Here is a 24,423-nt window from a genome sequence, read left to right as displayed (position 1 = left end):
TCAACAAATAGAAGGCACTGGCATCTCAGCATTTGCTATGCAGTAAACACACACAAAAAAGACATTCCTAGCACATCCATATAGAATGTTAACAGTGAAGGTGAATGAAGTCAGCAAGGATAGAAATTACTAGTGGCCTGGCTGGAAAAGCATGTTGGGCCTGAGGCGAAAGAAGTTTTTTAAATAGGAGAGTGTTTTGAAATAGAAAGCATGTTAAACAGAATTGCCTGAGGACTGCTAGGAAATGAAAAATTACGCTAGCTGCACTGGGAACAGCAACCTGATAAAAGCACAATGCACAAATTACAATCTTCTTCACAAGTAGTATTAGACACAAGAAAGGTTAAGCTGTATGTGAGAAAGGTTTTGCCCACCACAGGCCACTACATGATAGGAGAATTACTTTCAAACATTTCTAGAGACCCTCCAACAACTATGGTAATAAATATTTCTCTATTTCTAATATCACAGAACAAGCTGGACTAGACTCCCAGTCAATATCTATTTGCAAACCTTTGAGTGCAAACCTCTACTCTAAGCTCTATGGAAAACACTGAAAGACAATAATGTGTTCCATAAATATACTCTTCTCTTCTTAAATTCAAAATCCAGCATCCCAGGGATGCTGGGTGAGTCAGCATGTCCTGAGCAGCTACAGTGTGGAAAACACAAGACTGAAGTGAGAAGGAAAACAGTATTCCACAAGAAGAGCCTGACTGACCACTCACGAGGGCAAATACTTTAATAAACAGTAATGTTTTTGCTATTATAAGGGTAACTATTAAGTATGCAAAGTGAGTAGGTGCAAAATGAATGAAAAGTATAAATGCTGAAGAAACTATCATCTAGAGGAAGTTAAAGCAAGTCGTGAAGAAAAGGGCATAAAACACAAAACATGTATGTGTTCGTGCACTCACACCCACTCACAATATTGTCATTAGTTTGAAGAGCGATCAAAGAACAATCCTTCCAACCCTACTCCTTTATAAGCAGAGACCAACTCAGGAATAATGCAAGTCACAATGAGTCACTACACATAAGCAAGATTCTTGGGACAAGGAAATTAGGAACAGCTGTCACTTGGGCTGAGTCAAAGTGAGGTTGGCATATCCCAAAAGGTCTAGGACTATCAGAGCACAGACCAGCCACCTGATCTCAGTTACTTTATCAAGAAAGACTAGATTTACTTTGGCTGACCCAGGTTTTTGTTTTGTTTTATGTTTGTTTGTGCTGTTTGTCATGGGACAGAAGTAATGCATTTAGCATATGAAAATATGACACAAATAAGAATCACCTAAATGAATAGGGCAAAGTGGACAAGCCATGCCAAATAATCTGGGGAACGTGGCTACCTAGACACTCCCAGGTTAATTAAGTATGTGGCATATCTCCATATCTACATTTAAGACACCATCCATTTTTTCAAGCATAAAAAAGGTCTTTTTTCAAGCATAAAAAAGGTCACCAGTCAATAATTTCTGACTCCCTCTCTCAGGCAAAATCAGAATCTCTCCAGGTCTACTTGCTTCTGTTATCATGAACACAGGGCTGACTGTACCTTTCTCCCTCCTTAATCTTCCTCTTCAATGTCTTTATGGGTCATGCCACCTCTTATCATAAAAGCTCCTCTTTGAAATATACAATCTAAGGCTGCACTCTCTAATACGGTAGCCACTAGCCACGTGGTTACTGAGCACTTGAAATATGGCTAGTCCCAAATGAGATGTACTGTAAATGCAAAATACACATCAGATTCCAAAGACTTAGTATGAAAAACAAATGTAAAATATCTCAGGCTTCCCTGGTGGCGCAGTGGTTGAGAGTCTGCCTGCCAATGCAGCAGACACGGGTTCGAGCCCTGGTCTGGGAAGATCCCACATGCCGCGGAGTAACTAGGCCTGTGAGCCACAACTACTGAGCCTGCGCGTCTGGAGCCTGTGCTCCCCAACAAGAGAGGCCACGATAGTGAGAGGCCCGCGCACCGCGATGAAGAGTGGCCCCCGCTTGCCGCAACTGGAGAAAGCCCTCACACAGAAACGAAGACCCAACACAGCCATAAATAAATAAATAAATAAATAAATAAATAAAAATTAAAAAAAAAAAAAAATCTCAGTAATTTTTTAATGCTGAAACAGCAATATTTTGAATACACTGGATTAAATAGTATATATTACCAAAAATAATTTTATCTGTTTCTTTTTACCTTTTTTAATGTGGCAAATAGAAAATTTTAAATTACATATATGGCTCATATTATATTTCTATTGGATAGTGATGATCTAGGTGAGACACTTAGTGGGGGGTCAGGTGGAGTCATTCAGTGTTCATTTGCATTTCTGCAACCTTCCTGACTGGGTGATACTCATCAAAATGTCCCCCTGACTCATTCAGGAATAGGTATCCTTAGCTTATGCAGGAACTGCCTCATTGCCTCAAAAAATAGTCCACAATCCCTTCCAAAAGGAGCTTATCTGCTATAAAGAAACATACCGATACGTTATCAAATATGATTTATAAACTATTTTAGAGGGTTCAGTTCTTACACAATGTGGCAATTCTTACACAAGAACATTTTGCAAATGAACAATTTTTGCAAATAAACTTCCACTTAAAAGCAACAAAAAACGTGTCAAATCAAATTATAACTTATTATGCAGCCATCCCTCAGTATCCATGGGGGATTGGTTCCAGGACTGATGCAGATATTTAAGCCCATGGATGCTCAGGTCCTTTATATAAAATGGCGTAGCATGTAATATTTGCATACCACCTACACACATCCTCCTGTATACTTTATTTTTTTATTTAAATTTTATTTATTTTTTTATATAGCAGGTTCTTATTAGTTATCTGTTTTATACATATTAGTGTATATATGTCAATCCCAATCTCCCAATTCATCCCACCACCACCCCACAACCTCCCATATACTTTAAATCATCTCTAGATTACTTATAATACCTAATACAATGTAAATGTTATGTAAATAGTTGTAAATACAATGTAAATGTTATGTAAATAGTTGCTAGTGCAAGGCAAGTTTAAGTTTTGCTTTCTGGAACTTTCTGGAATTTTTTATTCCCGAATATTTTCCAGCTATGGTTGGTTGAATCCTCAGAAGTGGAACCCGAGAATCGGAAGGCCAACTGTAGTTTTTTGTTGTTTTTTTTTAATTTTTTAATTTTTGGCTGCATTGGGTCTTCATTGCTGCGCTCATGCTTTCTCTAGTTGCGGCGAGCAGGGGCTACTCTTTGTTGCGGTGCGTGGGCTTCTCACTGTGGGGGCTTCTCACTGTGGTGACTTCTCTTGTTGTGGAGCATGGGCTCTAGGCACGTGGGCTCAGTAGTTGTGGCTCATGGGCTCTAGAGTGCAGGCTCAGTCGTTGCGGCCCACGGGCTTAGTTGTTCCGTGGCATGTGGGATCTTCCCGGACCAGGGCTCGAACCTGTGTCCCCTGCATTGGCAAGCGGACTCCCAACCACTGCGCCACCAGGGAAGCCCTGTAGTTTTAATAAAGATTAATATCTCAGCTATCATATCCTTTGACTCTTTCCAAAAAAGAGTCTCATAGACTTTGTCCACATTCTTCAAGACTCAGTCTTCCCTTTATAAAGAAATAATTTTAAGAATTTAAGGCAATTCAAATGAACTCCTTTGTGCTATATACTCCCCTTCCTTAACAGAATAGGACATGCTTTTATCTGTCTTACAATGAATTTTATGCACAAATATCTACTATAATTGTGTTTACTTGTAATCTCCCCAATTAGAGCTCCCATAGAGTAGGAAGCCTATCTTATATTTGTTCTGCTATCATATAGAAAAATGCCTGGGACAAAGAGGATGTCAAAAATTGGTTTGTTAAATAGCAAATTAGGCTGACAGCCTGTAACTCATATGCCCATATATACCCTGGAACAACATATGTGGAGAATAATTTTTTCTATGTGATCACCTTCTATATATTATCCTAAAGACCCATATGCAACAGTGAAACTCACAGTGAAGATGTAAGAAAAGTAACTTTGATATTAAAAGAAAACCGCTTTTATCTAAAAAAAGTTAGAAAATCATGTGACCATTAAAAACTTAAATGATATGGTTAACTATACTGGTACATATGGATTAATCATTCTTAAAAAATTAGAATATTTACTTATAACTAATTTGGCCCATTACTAACTCATTTTTTTTTTTATAGATCTTTATTGGAATATAATTGCTTCACAATACTGTGTTACTTTCTGCTATACAACAAAGTGAATCAGCCATATGCATACATATATCCCCATATCCCCTCCCTCTTGAGCCTCCCTCCCACCCTCCCTATCCCACCACTCTAGGTCATCGCAAAGCACCAAGCTGATCTCCCTATGCTATGCTGCTGCTTTCTACTACCTATTTTACATTCGGTGGTGTATATATGTCGATGCTACTCTCACTTCGTCCCAGCTTCCTCCTCCACATCCCCCATGTCCTCAAGTCCATTCTCTATGTCTACGTCTTCATTCCTGCCCTGGCATAGGTTCATCAGTACCTTTTTTTTTTTTTTTAGATTCCATATATATGTGTTAGCATATTTGCTTTTCTCTTTCTGACTTACTTTACTTACTTTACTCTGTATGACAGATTCTAGGTCCATTCACCTCACTACAAATAACTCAATTTTGTTTCCTTTTATAGCTGAGTAATATTCCACTGCATATATGTGCCACAACTGCTCTATCTATTCATCTGTCGATGGATATTTAGGTTGGTTCCATGTCCTGGCTATTGTAAATAGTGCTGCAATGAACATTGGGGTACATGTCTCTTTGAATTATGGTTTTCTCAGGGTATATGTCCCGTAGTGGGATTGCTAGGTCATATGGTAGTTCTATTTTTAGTTTTTTAAGGAACCAACATACTGTTCTCCATAGTGGCTATATCAATTTACATTCCCACCAACAGTGCAAGAGGGTTCCCTTTTCTCCACACCCTCTCCAGCATTTATTGTTTGTAGACTTTTTGATAGTGGCCATTCTGACTGGTGTGAGGTGATACCTCATTGTAGTTTTGATTTGCATTTCTCTAATAATTAGTGATATTGAGCATCCTTTCATGTGTTTGTTGGCAATCTGTACTTCTTCTTTGGAGAAATGTCTATTTAGGTCTTCTGCACATTTTTGGATTGGGTTGTTTGTTTTTTTGTTATTGAGCTGCATGAGCTGCTTGTAAATCTTGGAGATTAATCCTTTTTTAGTTGCTTCATTTGCAAATATTTTCTCCCATTCTGAGGGTTGTCTTTTTGCCTTGTTTATGGTTTCCTTTGCTGTGCAAAAGCTTTTAAGTTTCATTAGGTCCCATTTGTTTATTTTTGTTTTTATTTCCATTTCTCTAGGAGGTGGGTCAAAAAGGATCTTGCTGTGATCTATGTCATAGAGTGTTCTGCCTATGTTTTCCTCTAAGAGTTTGATAGTGTCTGGCCTTACATTTAGGTCTTTAATCCATTTTGAGTTTATTTTTGTGTATGGTGTTAGGGAGTGTTCTAATTTCATTCTTTTACATGTAGCTGTTCAGTTTTCCCAGCACCACTTATTGAACATGCTGTCTTTTCTCTATTGTATGTTCTTGCCTCCTTTGTCATAAATTAGGTGACCATATGTGTGTGGGTTTATCTCTAGGCTTTCTATACTGTATTATTGATCTATATTTCTGCTTTTGTGCCAGTACCATACTGTCTTGATTGCTGTAGCTTTGTAGTATAGTTTGAAGTCGGGGAGTCCGATTCCTCCAGCTCCATTTTTCTTTCTCAAGATTGCTTTGGCTGTTTGGGGTCTTTTGTGTTTCCATACGAATTGTAACATTTTTTGTTCTAATTCTGTGAAGAATGCCAGTGGTAGTTTGATAGGGATTGCATTGAATCTGTAGATTGATTTGGGTAGTATAGTCATTTTCACAATATTGATTCTTCCAATCCAAGAATATATTATATTTCTCCATCTGTTTATGTCATCTTTGATTTCTTTCATCAGTGTTTATAGTTTTCTGAGTACAAGTCTTTCACCTCCTTAGGTAGGTTTATCCCTAGGTATTTTATTCTTTTTGTTCCGAAGGTAAATGGAGTGTTTCCTTAATTTCTCTTTCTGATTTCTCATTGTTACCATATAGGAATGCCAAAATTAATGCACTAACTCAATTTTGAACTGACGTTGGGACGATGCCATGCCTTGCTCCTCAAAATATCATCTGGGAAACAGCAGCATCGGCATCACCTGGGAGCTTCTTAAAAATGCAGAATCTCAGACCCAATGCACGTAAAATGATGTTTACATAAATTGTAATAAAAATTGTTATTGTGGTGATGATGATAATTTATTAGTAGAGTTGTCAGAAGTCTCTTTTGGATGTTTAGTGCCTCAGACCCATCATAGCTAGTAATCATTGTAGAATGAACAAGTCCTCAAAAGTTCCACTTTACTTTTCTGTTTAAAGTGGGTAAACTAACACCTTTCATCTCATAATATCTAACCAATTTGTTTGGAAATTGACATGCTTGGATTTCTACTTATTAATAGCACAATGAATCCTGACAAACATCAAAGTAAATATTAAGACTGAAATAAAACCAAAGGCTAATTTCAGTTAGATAAAAAGCAACTAATCTTGGGAAATATTAGCATTACCTTTGTTAAGATTTAACAAACTCATTTCTACAAATGAGAGTATAACATGAAAAGTTTTTGGAGATTTACCTGTCATTTAAGTCAAGTAAACAGACACACCGAATGAATAAAATATTATTTTTCAAAGCAATATTTTTAATAATGTAGAACTGAAGAATATATGATACTAACAAATGAGTAGGTTCTAAGTAGAAGACATGAAATAAGAAAAGCCTTGGAAAGTCAAATTAAAGTTACAAATTCAATCTGTATAGATTAATATCTATATATGTTTGGAATATAACTCAAAAAAATAATGCTATAACATGATAAAAATATACAAATTATAAACCAGAAAAACTCTCAAGTAACTACTTGAAAATAAATTATTGTATCTTTCACAAATGTTTTTCTCCAGCTTCCTGAAGTTTGACACGCTGCTTTATGATAATAACCAAAAGTTAAAATAAGATCTTGGAAATAAGAAAACTGACAGATTAATTAGTTCCCACTGCTTTCAATAATCTATAGTATTTATAAAAATTGTCATTGTTCATATATTTCAGTGAGACCTGACTAAAGGCTTATTTTTTATTTTGATCAGGTGGCTCCCCAATATAAGTCTGTCATAGTTTATGATCTTTAAAAAAAAATTAAATATCCTTAGGAAACAAAAAAAAAAACCTTCAACTTAAACCTTAAGCAAAAATTAACTCAAAATGGATCATAGACTTATATGTAAAATGTAAAACAATAAAACTTCGAGGAGAAAACATTAGGGGAAATCTTCAGATCCTAGAGCTAGACAAAGAGCTCTTATACATGACAACAAAAGTATAAACCATACAACCAAAAAAAATCAATAAATTTCATCAAAATTTAAAACATTTGTTCTATGAAAGACCCTGTTAAGAAGATGAAAAGGCAAGCTACAGACTAGGATAAAATATTTGCAAAACAAATATCTGACAAAGCGGGGCTTCCCTGCTGGTGCAGTAGTTAAGAATCCACCTGCCAATGAAGGGGATACGGGTTCAAGCCCTGCTCCAGGAAGATCCCACATGCTCCAGAGCAACTAAGCCCATGCACCACAACTACTGAGCCTGAGCTCTAGAGCCCGTGAGCCACAGCTACTGAGCCCGTGTGCCACAACTACTGAAGCCCGCACACCTAGAGCCTGTGCTCCACAACAAGAGAAGCCACCGCAATGAGAAGCCTGCACACCGCAATGAAGAGTAGCCCCTGCTCGCCACAACCAGAGAAAAGCCCAAGCGCAGCAACGAAGACCCAACACAGCCAAAAAAGAAAAAATAAAATAAAATAAATTAATTAATTTAAAAATATATCTGACAAAGTACTTGTATCTAGAATATGTAAAGAAATCTCAAAACTCAAAGGTAAAAAAAAGAAAAATTAATCCAGTTAGAAAATGGACAAAAGACATGAACTGAACATTTCACCAAAGAGGATATAAAGATGCCAAATAACACTGTAAAAGACTTTCAACATAATGAGCTGTTAGAAAAATGCAAATTAAAACCACATTGGCTTATCACTACACACTTATTATAACAGCTAACACTTTAAGAAACATATTACCAAATGCTGGGAAGGATGCAGATAAGCTAGATCCCTCATACATTTGGGAATGCAAAATGGTACAGATATCATGAAAAACAGTTTAGCAATTTCATACAAAACTAAACATACATTTGCCATAGGACCCCAAAATTACACTTCTGGGAACTTCTCCCAAAGAAATAACACCTATATATAATAAACATATCTTAGCTTCACTGCTATATTTTTAATAGCCAAAAACTGGAAACAATCCAAATGTCCTTCAACAGGTGAATGGATAAACTGTGGCACATCCATTCAATGGAATAGTATTCAGTAACAAAAAGGAACAAACTATTGATATATGCAATTTGAATAGCTCTCAAAGACATATACTGAGTGAGAAAAAAAAAGCCAATCCATGCTGGAGAGGGTGTAGAGAAAAGGGAACCCTCCTATACTGTTGGTGGGAATGTAAACTGGTACAGCCACTATGGAGAACAGTATGCAGATTCCTTTAAAAACTAAAATTAGAGCTACCATATGATCCAGCAATCCCACTCCTGGGCATATAACCAGAGAAAACCATAATTTGAAAAGATACATGCACCCCAATGTTCACTGCAGCACTATTTACAATAGCCAGGACATGGAAGCAACCTAAATGTCCATCAACAGAGGAATGGATAAAGAAGATGTGGCACATATATACAATGGAATATTCCTCAGTCATAAAAAAAGAACGAAATAATGCCATTTGCAGCAACATGGATGGACCTAGAGATTATCATATTAAGTGAAGTAAGTCAGAAAGAGAAACACAAATATCATATGATATCACTTATATGTGGAATCTTAAAGGGTACACATGAACTTATCTACAAAACAGCAATAGAGTGACAGATGTAGAAAATAAACTTATGGTTACTGGGTTGGGGGGGCAGGGTGCGTGTAGTAAGGGGGAGAGGGATAAATTGGGAGATTGGGATTGACACAAACACACTACTATATATAAAATAGGTAACTAATAAGGACCTACTGTATAGCACACGGAACTCTACTCAGTACTCTGCAATGGCCTATATGGGGAAGAATCTAAAACAGAGTGGATATATGTATATGTATAACAGATTCACTTTGCTGTACACCTGAAACTAACACAACATTGTAAATCAACTATACCCCAATAAAAATTTTTTTAAAAAGCCAATCTTCAAAGATTACATATTCTCCGATTTAATTTATATAACAGTCAAAAAATGAAAAATATTATAGAAATGTAAAACAGATCAATAATTCCCAGAGTTTATGGATAGAGGGAGTGGGAATAGTATAAGTATAAAGGAATGAAGAATTCCCTTGTGGTGATGGAATGGTTCTGTATCTTCACTGTAGTGGCAGTTACATTAATATATACTTGTGATAAAACTGCAAAGAAGTGCATACAAAGACTGTTGAAAACTGAATAAGGTTTCAGAAACCTTATTCAGAGTGCATTATTGATACTGCAGAGTGTATCAATGTCAATTTCCTGGTTTTGAAACTGCCATACAATTAAGCAAGATATTACCACTGGGGCAAGCTTGGTAATAGTACAGGGGCCTTCTCTGTACTATTTTTGCAACTTCCTGTGGTTTATAATTATTTCAAAATAATTTTTTAAACCTAGTCTAACACAATTTGCAATTCTCTAAATTCACTATATTTTTTAATGTCCTCTAAAGGTACCTTAAACCTGCTACAACCAAACTTCAGTTTTGATAACACTCTTGTTTCTCTGTATTTCCTGCTTATGTGTTGAATTTGTGAGTAGAGGTTTCCCTTATACTGCATGGATATCAGATAGTTTTCAATAAAAGGCATTTTAGGGAAGTGAACAAAAAGAGACCCATTCGCTTCACTACGCTCCTGTGCTTCACTAGCAAGCACAACTTACACAACCAAAAGAGCACTGCCAATTGAAATGGTCAAGAGGATGGAAGACTCCCACATGTAAACAAAAAAATGCACAAATAAGCAAACAAAAATATGAGAGATTGTTAATGCTGAAAAATGAGAACTGGAGGGGGAAAAAATGCTTGGAAATGACGAATATGAATTTGTTTGTGAATCTCTAGAATCCTGGAATAATAATCAATCCTCTTGAGAAAAGATTGTAAAACAATGAAAAAGCAATGGTAACTCACACATTAGTTACTCATGTCCTCCAAACAGTAGCCTAAAATGATCATGGATAATAGACCTATAACCTCTTAGGAAAAAAAGAAACTAATATGACCCCACACACATTACTGATCTATTCTGACATCAAAGAGGAATCATTATGCTGTCTTTACAGTCCAAAGAGGAAAAAAAGAGGAATCCCATTCTTCCACAAACTGTTCTTTGGTCTACTGTCAAAGATGAAATACTGGGCTTCTCTGTGATGATAAAATCTTATATTTATACGGTAAGTCTGTAGCAGGTATGTTCTGAAGAACAAAGCTTACACATCTTAATCTTTTAAAAGAATAGAAAAGTATAATGTGAAAGCCCATAAACTTGCATGTAGTTAGGTAACAAAAGACAATTCATGTTTTAAAGACTGAGCATCAACTGTCATCTTTATTTTAGTTCCTTTCTTCTTTCTAACCCCACAAATACAATATTCTCCAAATAACGTAAAAATAAAGCAGATCATTTTTGAATGAGCCCAAGAGAACATGAAAAAATTAGTAGTAACTGACAAACTCATTTCCTCTCAAAACATCCTATTTTTAAGAGTAAAATACCTATGAAATTAAAAAGAGAAGACAGCGGTGCTCCCCAAATCGTTGGGCCAGGGGGCTGAAGTGAAACCAGACAGGCTCATTTTGGACTAGAGCAAGCAAAAGTGTCTGTATTTGTCCCAAGAAAAGAATCCAGAGAAATACAGAAATCCAGAAATACAAGGTAGAGCAAAGTGAAAGCCATGCCCCAGAGTCTGGTGATACTGAGGGATGTGGTGCAGACTTCCCTCAGAAGTGGAAATGCCTGGATTCTGCCCAGAAAGATTTGTACACAGATATGATATTGGGGAACTACAACATGGTATCACTGGGACTTTTTATCTTTAGCCAGACATTGTCTCCTCATTGGAGCAAAGGAAAGAGCCCAGGCAAGTTGTGACAGGTGAGACAAAAAGGCATTTCTCAGGAAGACATGCGTACAACTGAAAGCCTTGATTATGCAGGCTCACTTTCAGCTAAGGATGGCCATGCCATGGGACAGCTCTGACGAATAATTTGTAAATTGAAAGAATGAGATGGAGTTTACAGGTAAACTAACTTATGCTTGGCTAAAATGGACATAGTGAGTTAGCTTATACTCCTGCTAGGAAGACAGATATGGGCCCTAGATATGCCCAGCCATCTTCTAAGCATTAGAATCAAGACCATATGCTAAGGATAGTAGAACCAAAAAGATAAATGATGAGTCAATGCGAAGGCCCAAACCACTTACCCCCACTTTCTTTGTGAGAAATACAAACCTCTATTTCCATAACTCACAGTTTGCGGGATTTTCTGTTCTTTGAGGGTACGTTCAGTTTCTGTTACATACACCTAAACGCGTAACTGATTTTATCACATTCAGTAATAGAGAATGTAGCTGTGTTATGCAGCTATTCATAATTAAATATAACCTGTGGCTACTTGCTTATCATTTATGAAAATAAAAATAAATTATATTGATGATATTGAGTAACATACGATTTTATTAGTAAAAGAAATATTTCTCACTGCTAAATATTTGGAAAACTTCAAGGTTATCTATACAAGAAATATATTTGAAGACTTGCTTTCTGATTATCACATTTTAGATTACAGACCTAGAGCATATACCCAGAAACTGTCTAATTGTAATTTATCCTTCAATGGATCTATTAAAATACACATGAGTATTCCATTCCTTTGTTTTATGTATCTCATTGCAAATTCAAACATACTGAAAAGAACTGAAATCATCAAATAAAAAAAGAGAGGATAAAACAGACAAGGCAAGACATGGGATTTAAATTTTTTTTCTTATTAATAGGTCATAAGTTCAGATTCCACTAGATAATTCTTTCATTTGCAAACTTTTAAGTTGCTATTATGTATTTTTTTCTTCTTATTTTCAAAGTCATTCCTGCTATTAGTAAACTCGGTATGACCATTCCTCCAAGCATCCAGAGTTCAGGAGGAAGAAAATCCCTGCAGCTGTTTGATGTCCAAGAATATGAACACTTAGCAGTCAGATGAAAGAAGAGAAAAGACAGAAACGGAAGATCAAGAGAAGAGTGATTTGGGGTTTCTGCAGGGTAGCATTTACCTCTCTCAATAAAGGGAGCTTTGTGCTCATTACGTCCCAGAATTCATCTTGCCTTCAGCTTGTAGCAAACTGGCAACTGCCTTATTTCCTCTCCAAATTAAGGATCAAAATTTAAACATATTCTTTTCTTTCTCCATTAGATTATGATTAAAATTACCACCTCCTCACCTCATTCACACAAATGCACTACTAGGAAAGAGAAGGAACCCCTTAAAGTAAAGATGCTGTTAAGCAGCAAAATGAAGAGTTGTGGGGAATTTCCGGTCAGGTTATTTATCTGATGGTTGATTTCAGGACACAGGATTAAAGAAGCGATATCTTTACATATATTCCTCATCCTCAAGAAACCCCTATGAGGTGGGTCCAATCCATATTCTTCCAAAAAAGAAACTGAGGTTCACAGAGGTTGACTAAGTTGCCCTCGAATTCGAAGCTGTTTAGCATTTACAACAGCTAAAATTCAAGCTTCATCTTGCTCTTGTGCTTTGCAACATGGACACTCAGCCATATGTTTATTTTTTTTCCATTTCACATGTGAAGAAGCTAAACTTAGGATCTCAGCTATTATGATCTTTTAAACATCAGAAATCAATCAGGTAAGTCACCATAACTTAATGTCAATTGTATAATAAATTAATGAATGTAGATTGTATAACAACGTGTGTTTAATGCAGAATTTTGCCTTCTGTTGATGTACTAGGTTCCTGTTACCCTAAACACAAAACAGAACAGGGGCTGCTCTTGGATCTTAAGCACAAAAAAAAAAAAAAAAAAAACCCTGGATTCTAAACAGTAGTGAGCATCTACTGATGAGTGGACATCACTACATGAAGAGAATCTACTCTTCTGTAAAACAGTAAAGTTACTTTAGAATGAAAGGTAGCTGAGAGCAGCAATTCTCTCCACTGAAAACCCTTTCATGTTTTCCTTTAATATCTATAAATGTATAATTGAAGTTTTACACATGCTTTTAAATAGCAGCAGCATGATATGCTTATCAATCTAAAACGATAGCACATTTCACAGGGTCTGTGTTATCATCTCACTGACTAACTAGGGCCAGCCTGGTGGGAGCTGAACTGAATCGTCTAAGAAGTTACCACACAGAGTCATTTCTCAGGAGATGGTGCAGCAGGCGCCAGAGCCTAAACTAAACCAAATGCTCCATGGAGTCATTTTAAGGCACTTTGAAAATAAGAAGAGGTCACAGCCTCTTGCCCATCACTGTAAAGAATTCAGGAGTGACTCTGGAGTTAGTACAGACCTCAGCTGCAAGGCACAAAGGAATCTACTACTAGTACAGAAGAGCAGGACAGGTATGACTTATAATTTTTGGATTCTTCTTTGCCTTCTAGAATCATTGACATTTGACTTTCTTCAGAGCCTGCAACTTGGCCAGGCACTGAGAGAAAAGTGCACCATTCAGCTACAATATAAAATTTCTGCACCACGAGAATCAGTTTTTGGTGTGGTTGCTATTACATGAAATCTAAACTACATTCTAATTCTGATTAGATACCAGTGTAAAAGCTATTTTCATTTCTAACAAAATAGAGATGTTCACTGTAATTGTGATACTTAACACACTTGAGCTCACAAAAACCTCTCTTCCTATTCTTGAGCATGCAATTTGACCTGAGGCTCTCTTCAAACTGAATATTCCTTCAGTGATTAAACCCTTAGTCTCTGTGGAATATGGGAATATCTAATTAATAACAAATTTCTTTATTTTCTCTGGTTATTTTTAGCTTTTTCCTTGAACATACATTCCCCTACCCGAGACTACCACACATTAACTCCTGACAACTACTGCTTCTTCTCCTTCTGTCCATCCTAGCATTCCTAACATTTTTAGCTTAAGGTGAGCTTACCTGAGACTTACTGGTGTAGAAAAGAGAAAAACAAAACACTATAGTGTTTCCTGTAGGCCAGGTACAGTTTTACAGACTGAGAATATAACAGTGAGCAAACAATATAGACAATGTGCCTACCCATAGGAGCAAATAACCCAGTGGGAGATACAAAAGAGCAGAAACACAACTTCATTACAGTGGATGATCACCCTTACAATACAGGTTTTCAAGGTGGTAGGTAAGAGGTGCGAAGAAGGTTTGGGGATGGGAAGAAGTCAGGGAGGGCATTTAATATATATCTCTAGGCTGTGTCCTGAAGTACGTACAGGCACTAACAAGACAGAAGCAAAGTATGCATCAAGCAGAAGAAATAACATGTACAAAAGCCATAGCTGGACCCATGGCTAGACCAAAACAGGTGGCATCCAAGACTGGATAATATTCTGGCACACTTCAAATTGATCTTCTTTAAACATTTGGTAAAGATCTATTTTATGGGGTAGAGAAAAATTATTTTCTATTAATAAAAATTAAATATAGAAATGGGTTCCCTTTTTAATTCATTTCTACTAAGCCAAAAGCATCATTCTTCTGATAAAGATCAGAAAATGTTTCCAGTTCTTGACCTCTCCTGCCTTTTACTCAGTGATCCTTCTAGACTCCTTACTTCTCACAAACCTACACAAAATAAAAAATGAAAATCTTCAGTATTTAAGAAAGGACTACATGTGTAAAACAGGTATCATGTTTCCAATTTATTCTAGTGATATTTTAGTGCCCCTTATAGAATAGCCTCCAGACATCCTAGCTACCTCTTTACACTTAGCCCCCTTCTGATTAGGTGGTACAGAGTGAGAAGGAGGATCCAAAGATGAGGCTAAAAAGGTAGACAGGAACCAGATAATACAGAGTTTTGTAGGTCACGAGAAAGAGACTACGCTGTACCTTAAAAGCCATGGAATTGTTGAGAAGATTTGAAAAGGGAGACCAACTCTGAGGCTGTTTTTATAAAACAGGCTAGAGATGCTAGCAACTTGAGTAGGAGGAGAGCAGTAGGAATACAGTGTGGCATATACTTGAAAAGTAGTTAGGAGCTACTACTGACCAGACTTAGAGATAAAAAGAAGGGGAGAGGAGTAACTAAGGATAAATCTTAAGTTTTAGGCTTGAGTAGTTGGGAGAGGAGGATAACACACACTGAGATAAGGTATAAAAGGACAATCAGGCTTGGGATGAAACACCCTAAGTTCAGTTTTATACACATTGAGTTTTACACTTACAGTACATCAAAATGCAGATATTAGATATATAAGACCAGGAGACTAAGACCAGGGGAGATTTAGGGTGAAGCTAGATGTGGGTAGCCTCAGTACATAGATGGAATTCATGGGATGGATGAGAATGCTTAGGGAAAGTATGTGTATAAAACAGAAATACATAAAGGAACCTAGGGAAGAGCCCTGAGAATCTCTTATATTAATGATCTGAAAGAGGCTGAGGAGAAACCACCAGAGAAAACGGAAGAAAAGCAAGAGTACACATCATGGCTTCAAGGATCTAATAAGTGGTCCAAAACGTCCAATGCTAGAAATTAAGAGAAAGAAAGAGGTATTCACTAAATTACCAAGAAGTCATTTTTTGTGAACTTGTTGGAACAGTTTTATTAAAGAAAGATTAATCCCAGTTGCAGCAAGCCATGTCAATAACTCACCACAACCCAATCTCGGGGTCTTCATCTGTAAAACAGGAAAAACAAAAATATCCACCCTTCCTACCTTGTAGTTTTGTTATTAGGGTTAAATTAAATACTATAACATATGTAAAAGTTACTATATAAACAGAGGGTATAGACAAGTGTTACTGTAACTGTGTTGTTCATCCTCCTGTTCACAAATGTCAGTTTTCTGTTCCACCCACGTGGTTGATAAGTCACATTTGACTTACACTGGCCAATATGTGTATCAGCAGAAGTGGCTGATTGCTAGGCAAAAGCTGTAAGAAATAGTGCATAGTTCAAAATGTTCTCTGTTCCTTGCCCCTGCCACTGTAGAAGCATGTTTCAAAATGAAGATTTCATCAGCCTAGATCCTTGAATGATTGCCATGAGGAGAGCCTGACTCACGCTGACATGTAGCATGGGGACAAATAATGTTGTTTTAAAACACTAAGATGTTGGAATTATGATACAGCAACTAATTGCAGCACAAATAACAGGTGAAAAAAGCAGGAAAGCCAAGAGGAAAATCCTATCTTAGAAGGTAATCAATGAGATATCACAGGGCCTGTCACCCACGCTAATGTCTAATTTTTATTTTATGGCATGGAGTAATTCACTAACCCTCACACTTGATTCAACATTCCTACAGTTACAGAGAAGGTAAACAAGAACAAAGGTACATAATGGAATTTCTAATGAAGACATGGTGTTTGGGAAAGAATAAGACAGTCCATCAATGAGAAACTGCCTCCCCCATCACCGTTATACTGTTATTATTTGTACCCTAAATTTTCTTCACTCCTTAGTAAGCATACTTTGCATCTATGTTTGACTGGTTGTATATTTGTGTTAGGCCAAAGACACACTGCCTAAGTGGGTTATTAGAAATGAATGGAAAATAGGAAAAGTAATCAGGACCATACTTAACGAAGGAGAAATTCTTTAATTCTTCAAATGCTAACAGTAAAAGTTACTGCTGCCAAACGCCAAATTACTATTTGATATGCCTAAAGGGAACATGTGTGCTGGAAAATGGCAATTACTCAGAACCAAGGCCAGAAGTAGAATCCAGGTCAGAGTGAGGCACAAGGACCCACTGGACCAGCCTTTTCATCAAGAACACTGGACTGCTCCCACTTCTTTATTCTGGCCTTTGTCCCTCTCATTAGTTCTGACAAACCATGAAAGAGGATCAAAACTGCTTCAATCCCAATGGAGCTGAAGTGAATTACATGAAAGAAACACTTAACAAGGGAGGTTTGTCTACTTGTAATCATTTTTTTAAAACAGAGAGGGGAGAAACGGAGACAAAACATTTCCACAACTCTGCTTTTAGAAATGTCTTACGTGTCATTTTACAAAGCAACCAAGTAAATTAGTGTCATCAAAAGAGTCGGACCACCATCTTTTGCTCTAAATTTTTTTACTATTTCTAAACCAAATCCAATCCTGAACAATGAAGATCATACACTAAATTTCTTTGAAAGCACATATTGTAAACACTGAAGGCAATTTCACAAGGCTGCTCCCCGAATGGCTTATATAAAGGCCCAACATCTGATTAACTTAGCAACAGCTCAAGGTGACTCCTTTGAGGAGGGCCCATGCATTAGGATATACAAGCTCTGGAATGAAGTGTTGTATTCAACTTTGTGTCCCTTACTCTTTGTTCCTAAAGGACCCTTAATAAACAGTTGCTGAATTGAGTACAGGTAATAAGTGACAATGCCAGGTCATGAACCTAAGACTTTTATTTTCCCAAACTCCAAATCAACCGTGTTTCATTACCCCCAATGCTGCTTCTTGCCAAGTAACTACTAGAAGTTTTCTATTACTTGAAACTGTGACTAGGTATTCTGTTGCCATGGTAATTTTCAAGTGGCTCTGCTAAAAGGGCAGAAACCATTAAATCGCAATGTGCTTATCTCACAAATATAACTACTATAACTAGCATAACAACTATTTTAGTCTTAAAAATTATACCTTTTAAGTTCAGCTGACTACTGGAATTATTATCCTAGCAACTTCAGCATGATAGGAGACAAGCTAAAAGTAAAGCATACTAAATGGGCCTCTAGAAGTCTGGCTTTCCTCGCCTTTCTCCAGCTTCAGGATGGCAATCCCCAAAACGGGTTAGTACTCGTCAATGATGGCCCAAGGGGTAAAAAACAAAGACCAAGATAAGCTTAATCTTCTCTGAGAGGGGGAATATTAACAACGAAAGAAAAGCTGCCTGAAAGAATCCTATATAAAATCACAGTATTTGCTATAAAATAAGCGAAAAGGTTTTAAAAGCGCAATTACACAGGCCGGGTGTTATGCACACGCTAATTCACAGGACCACTCTAGTCCATGGAAGAGTCAGAAAACCTGCAGCGCAGTTGCCTAACTCCGCATCAGCACCTGAGGAAACGGGTGCTGGCAGCCAAAGCACACACCCAATGGCGCAAAACTGGCGATTCGAAGGGAGGGGAGAGGGATGAGGAAAGTTTATTCAGCGCTTCTGCCTCTAGTCCGGCGGCAAGAGTTGTTAACCCGCAACTCCGGAAGCCATTGAACCCAATTACCGGACTCAACTCGTCGCCCAAGCCCGGAAGTTGCTACCCACCCAGGTCGGGGGCGGGGCCGGCGGGGGTGGAGCCGGCGAAGGGCGGGGCCCGCACGTACGAGAGCCAACGGGCGGCCCTAGCCGCAAGCTCGCGGCTGCAAGGCGGGCTGCTGGGTTCTGTGGAGTGGGTGAGGGGGGGGCAATGGGGGGGCGAGGGAGAGTCGGGGGACAGCACCAAGGTGGGGCTGTACCTGCGCTGGAATTCCGGAGCGAAGGGCTTCAGGTACGGGTCTGCCTCTAGAAGTCGGGCTAGTTCGGGCATGTCCGCTAAGGCAGCGGCCAGCGCCTCCTCGGAGCATTCGGACCGAGCCTCCCGAGCCGGGTGACCCGCCGAAGCCGCCATCTTCCGCCGCAGCCCGAGTAGCCGAGGCCCGAGAGGGTCGAGTGGAGCGGGAGCGGGAGCTCTAGCCGGGAGGACGCCCAGGCGAGCTGAGGCAAGCCGCGGAGGCCCAGTTCCCTTTATAGCGGAGAGGACGGCCGCCTGTCCCCCTTCTCCCCCCCGCCGGCAGGGAGGAGCAGGACCCGGAGTGATCCCCGGACGCACGTCCCGAGAGGGGAGGAGGCGCCCAGGCCTCTCCGCCTACTCACGCGGCTCGCGCGGGAGGCCGCGGAGACCTGCCCCTTCCTCCCCCCGCGTCTCTGCCCCGGTGCCCAGGCCACCGCAGGAGGCGGTCCCGAGCGGACCTCGCTCAGCCTTGACCTTTCTTACCCTGACCCATTCTTGGCTGCGGAGAACCGCCGTGCCACTCCCCACCCACCCACCCACCCCCCAGCTTTTCTTTCTTTGAACAAGTCTCACTGGCGGCATGCCTTTCAAATGGATATATGGTTTTCTTGGAAGGGACTTTTCTTCTCTAAGTTCTGAGAGAATCCTGTAATCGTCCCAGAGATACTCTGGTGTTCTGGTATTATTCTCTGGGTTACCAAGGACTGAGAATTGGAATTATGAAAACTTTTACCATTCCCCATAACCTCAAAAACAAAGAAAGAAAAAGGCCCTTTGCCTTTTAAAATAATTGCTGTAAGCAAACTTTTCAACAATTAAACTATTCTTAATGAGACAAACGGTACAGGGAAGAGCATTAGAATTCAGCTGTGCCACTTACTAACGAAGTGATAAGGCAAGAAATCGCTTCATCTTGGCCTAAGAATGGGGGTCGCTAGGTAGTCTACCCCACTTGGAACTTACTTATATTCTTTCATTCCCATTAACTGACGGGTTTCTAGCTCACAGATCCTTTTCTAAGAGTACAGAATTGTGCACCGAGACAGTTGGACCGACCAACCCAGGAGTTTCCAAGCTACTTTGTACTTAGAAACTGGAGAGGCTTGGAGTATATCTGTCCCAGTTAAGTTCGAGGTGTGGACAATCCAAGTGGCTATGGAGAAGGACGTGTTGATCAGCCACGAACCTTGAATTTTAAAATGTTCAAAACATTTTTTGTGAAGGGGTTAATAAGGACTTGGTGAAAGATATCTAGTAACAGAGGGCCTGAAAGTGAAAGAGTGGAGGACTTGGAAAACCTTCAGAAAGGCATGTCTTATTAATCCCATAAAGATGACAACATGCAAACATTTGTAAATTATAAAACAACACTTGAAACTCAGAAGCAGGATACCCAATAGACCCACAGACCTGTATCCCAATCCTAAACTTTTCTCATAAATTCTGCCTATTGAAATCTGTGTTTAGCTGGTTAAGAGTCCTAAACCAAGTGTCTCCAAGACATACCCTAAGTCAGTCTTCTCATTCTTTCTGCTGTCACTCTTACGCAGGCAGCCTTCCTCTCTCATTTGGACTAACATATCTAAGGGTTTCCCCTTTCTCTTTCTCACCTCCAATCCATTCTCTAGTGTTTCTCGAGCTTTAATGTGCATATGAATCACCTAGGGATCTTGTTAAAAGAACAGACTTTCAGTTCTGAGTGGTGCCTCATACTCTGTAATTTTAACAAGCTCAGAGGTGATGCTGCCTCTGCAGGTTGGAAGCACAGTTTGAATAGTAAGGCTCTATGCAAGGAATAAATCGTACAACCTAAATGACGTGCTTGGTTCACCTGGAGTTAAAAATAAACTCCCTACTCTTCCCTTACAAGGCTTCCATAATCTGGTCCCTGCCTACCTTTCCACTGCTTATCATTCTCTGGCTTTACTATTCTGTAGTCACACTGACTTTCCTGAAACTCACTGAGCACTTTGTAGCCTCTGAGACTTTACTTGCCCTTCTCTGTATTGAGAATTCACTTCCCATAGCTGTTTCCTTCCCAGCATTCATTGAGTTCTCACAATAAATGTCAACTCATCTCTGAGAAGCCTCTAATTCCACTATCTAAATATCTCAATATCTTCTCTCCTATGCAACAGTTAACAAAATTTGCGTATCTTTTTCTCTTTTATTTATTGATCTCCCACTTTAGAATGTAAACTCCAAGAAAGCAGGGACCCATTTTACCTTGTTCACTATTGAAAAAGTATTTATTGAAATCCCATGTGCCAGCCAGTTTCCTAGGTACTGGGGATTAGTGATGAATAATACAAGTCCCAGTTGTCATAAAGCTCACAGAATAGGTAAATCTGTAGAGACAGAAAGTAGAGTATTGGTTTCCCAGGGCTGAAGGAAATAGAGAATGACTGCTAATGGGGAGAGGGTTTCTTTTAAGGGTGATGATAATTTTCTAGAATTGATTGTGGTCATGGTCACACAGCTCGGTGGCTAGACTCAAAACTATTGGAATTGTACACTTTAAGTAGGTGCATGGTATGTGGATTATAGCTCAGTAAAGGTGTTTTTAAAATACCAAAAAAGAACTTTTAAAGTATAAATAATATGAAATATACTCTTTAAAACTAACATATATCCCCTGTTGAAAATTACTAGGAGAAAAAAAAGAAAAACAGAGATCTGTGACCAAACTCTAGAGAGAGAAGTAGAAAGTAAGTAACTTTAAATAAAAACCAGCAGTGATGATAAAGGAGAATGTGGTTTCTGAGAAGACAAAGGAGAAATTCCAGAAAGAAGAGAGTGATAATAACCCTTTTATCTTTAATAATGTCATTGATAACCCAGGTTCCTTGGTTCTTTCATTTCCTCATTATGTAGGCTTTGACCTCAATTTTGTCTCCTCATTGTTATAAAATGGCTGCCACAGCTCTAAGCGGCACTTCTTCATAAGGCCACATTTAAAGGAAAGAAAAATGTTCATACCGTCCATCTTTGCCTAAGGGAAAACTCCTTCATAGCTCTTTGGCTAGAGCTAGGTCACATACCCACCCCTACACCACTGACATAGAGGAATATGACTACCATGCTTGGTTTAAATTAATTGTGATTCACTGCTTGAGTTGGGTCCACCTTCCCTTACTGCATTGCTGCCCAACATCTCGATAAAATGGTGATTCAACTGACATGGAAAAGCAGAATGGATAATCATGTCTGCCACATTTTCCTTTGCTACCCATCCTAGATTCCACTACCCATGAAACTTGCCCGTGTTATTAACTATCTCGTCTCCTTACCATACTTACATGGCAAAACCTGAACCTAGAGTTGTTGAATTTGCCTTCCCCATTCCTAAATCCAGACTGGTTCTGGGGAATACCAAAAAACAAACAAAACTCCATAACTGTAGAAACAAAAACCCTTCCTCATGCAAGGCAATCACAATTTTACAGGCCGTACACTGCATAAGGTATGCCCAACCAAGAGGGCAAATGAAGGCATTTGCCCTGAGGAAGAAGAACCATTTCCTTTGCATGAAGGTGCCTCTCCCTCCTCAAGCTATGAAACCTTAGGAGTGTGCCCACCAACAGGAGGCACTTCTTCCTAAATCACAAAGGTGAGTGGCAGTCCTGCCCTCAATTCTCTTCCTCTCCCTTGACCATAACACTCCTCTTTCTTCATTGCCAAGTGCTTGAGAGACTATCCCATTTACTGTTTAACACACTGTGGTCTCACTTATGTTTCTACTGTATTGAAACTCCTCTTTCCAAAACACCCAAAATCACCTAGCTGTTAAACCCAATGGGCAGTTTTCAGTTTTCCTATTTAATCTCTGAAGATTTGGAACTGCTGATCATTTTTTTCTCATCTATTGAGAAAGAAAAGGGTAGAAAGTTGTGACAGAATTTGAGCTAATAAAGATGTTTAGCCACTGTGAGATATGAGAAAGAAAACAAGTCGAGGACAAGAGGATTCCTGAATAATGATGAGAGCACAGCAGAGGCTGGATATCAGATACCTGAAATAGTGCCACATGGCCCAACCATTAGTTTTTGTTCATTGCTTGGTAAGCTGGGTGTGTGAGCTCAAAAAAATAAGTATTTGAATGAAGCTAGAGTTGGAGATTTACAGGTTGAGAATAGTAGAAGATTAGTAGGGCTGAGAAACTTGTGCTGGTGACCATGTCACATAATACTTAGCCATGGAATTCACTTAGTAAGGGTGGTTAAAACAATAAGGGAATTAAAAGATCTTTGTTAGTGCTCAATACTGATTTAGCAAGGATAAGAAAAGTGGTTGACAAAAAGAAAGTTGTTTGTGGTTAGATAAGAGCAGTGACTGGACTTATCCAGACTGCCTGAGTTCTCATCAGAGCTCCCCGGCGTAAAACTTGGCAAATTACTTTGCCTCTCTATGCCTTCATTTTCTCTTTTTTTCTAAATTTTATTGGAGTATAGTTGATTTACAATGTTGTGTTAGTTTCAGGTGTACAGCAAAGTGATCCAGTTATACACATACATATATTCATTCTTTTTTAGATTCTTTTTTTGTATAGATTATAACAGAATATTGAGTAGAGTTCCCTCTGCTATACAGTAGGTCCTTCTTGGTTATCTATCTTATATATAGTAGTGTGTGTGTAGTCATCCCAAGCTCCCGATTTATCCCTCACCCCTCCACATTTCCCCTTTGGTAACCATAAGTTTGCTTTCGATATCTGTTAAGTCTGTTTCTGTTTTGTAAATAAGTTCATTTGTATCATTTTTTAAAATTAGATTCCACATATGAGTGATATCATATGATTTTTGTCTTACTCTATCTGACTTCCCTCCTCTCTAGGTCCATCCCCTATACCTTCATTTTCTTAATTGCAAAGTAGAGTGAGGATTAAATAAGAATAGTTAATTATTTAATGAGTTCTTAGGATAGTGTCTGTCATATAGTAAGCACTATATGTGTTAGCTATAATTATTACTATTATTATTAATAGATAATATACTTACTTTAGGAGGAAAGTGTGGCTTTTCCATCCCTATATCCATAACACACATTCCAATTTCTCCATATTAATATTTAACTTATTCATTGATTCTGGATATGGCATACTTAAACATGGAAGAAACATGAGGATGGGTAGTTTTATTTATTTTACAAATTAAATATTTGAATGCCTACTATTTTTAAGGCATTATAGTAAAGCATTATGATCACGTAAAGAACTTTGATATAATCCATTAAGATATTCACAATATTAGACAATTCATACATGAAAATTTAAACAATGACAGCTCAAATAGTATACAGTTGTATTAATACCATATTTTAAAATTTAATGAAGTTTTAAAATCCTATTATTTATCTTCCTTCTCCTTGCTCTTTCTCCCTCTGCCCCTCAGTACTATAAGTGTTATCTTCTTTGAAGTAATGGAATTTAATTAGATATATATTCCTTGAAATTTCTCCATTGAAATATTCTAAAACTTGATAAGGCAA

At 38.3% G+C, this 24,423-nt stretch overlaps 1 protein-coding gene across 1 annotated transcript in view; it reads right to left on the bottom strand.

The window, feature by feature from the left end:
• GBE1 (1,4-alpha-glucan branching enzyme 1) overlaps positions 1–19,298 on the bottom strand; it is a 283,524-nt gene extending 264,226 nt beyond the window's left edge. Inside the window, exon 1 of the mRNA XM_036851650.1 lies at positions 18,902–19,298. Within this exon, the coding sequence (XP_036707545.1) occupies positions 18,902–19,053 (152 nt within the window). The 5' untranslated portion in view covers positions 19,054–19,298. The remainder of the gene's footprint in view (positions 1–18,901) is intronic.
• Positions 19,299–24,423: the final 5,125 nt, after the last annotated feature.

This window comes from Balaenoptera musculus, chromosome 4 (genome assembly GCF_009873245.2).
Source record: "Balaenoptera musculus isolate JJ_BM4_2016_0621 chromosome 4, mBalMus1.pri.v3, whole genome shotgun sequence".
Taxonomy (NCBI): Eukaryota; Metazoa; Chordata; class Mammalia; order Artiodactyla; family Balaenopteridae; genus Balaenoptera; species Balaenoptera musculus.
The sequence above is the reverse complement of the archived record's forward strand: the minus strand, read 5'-3'. Positions and strand labels throughout refer to the sequence as shown.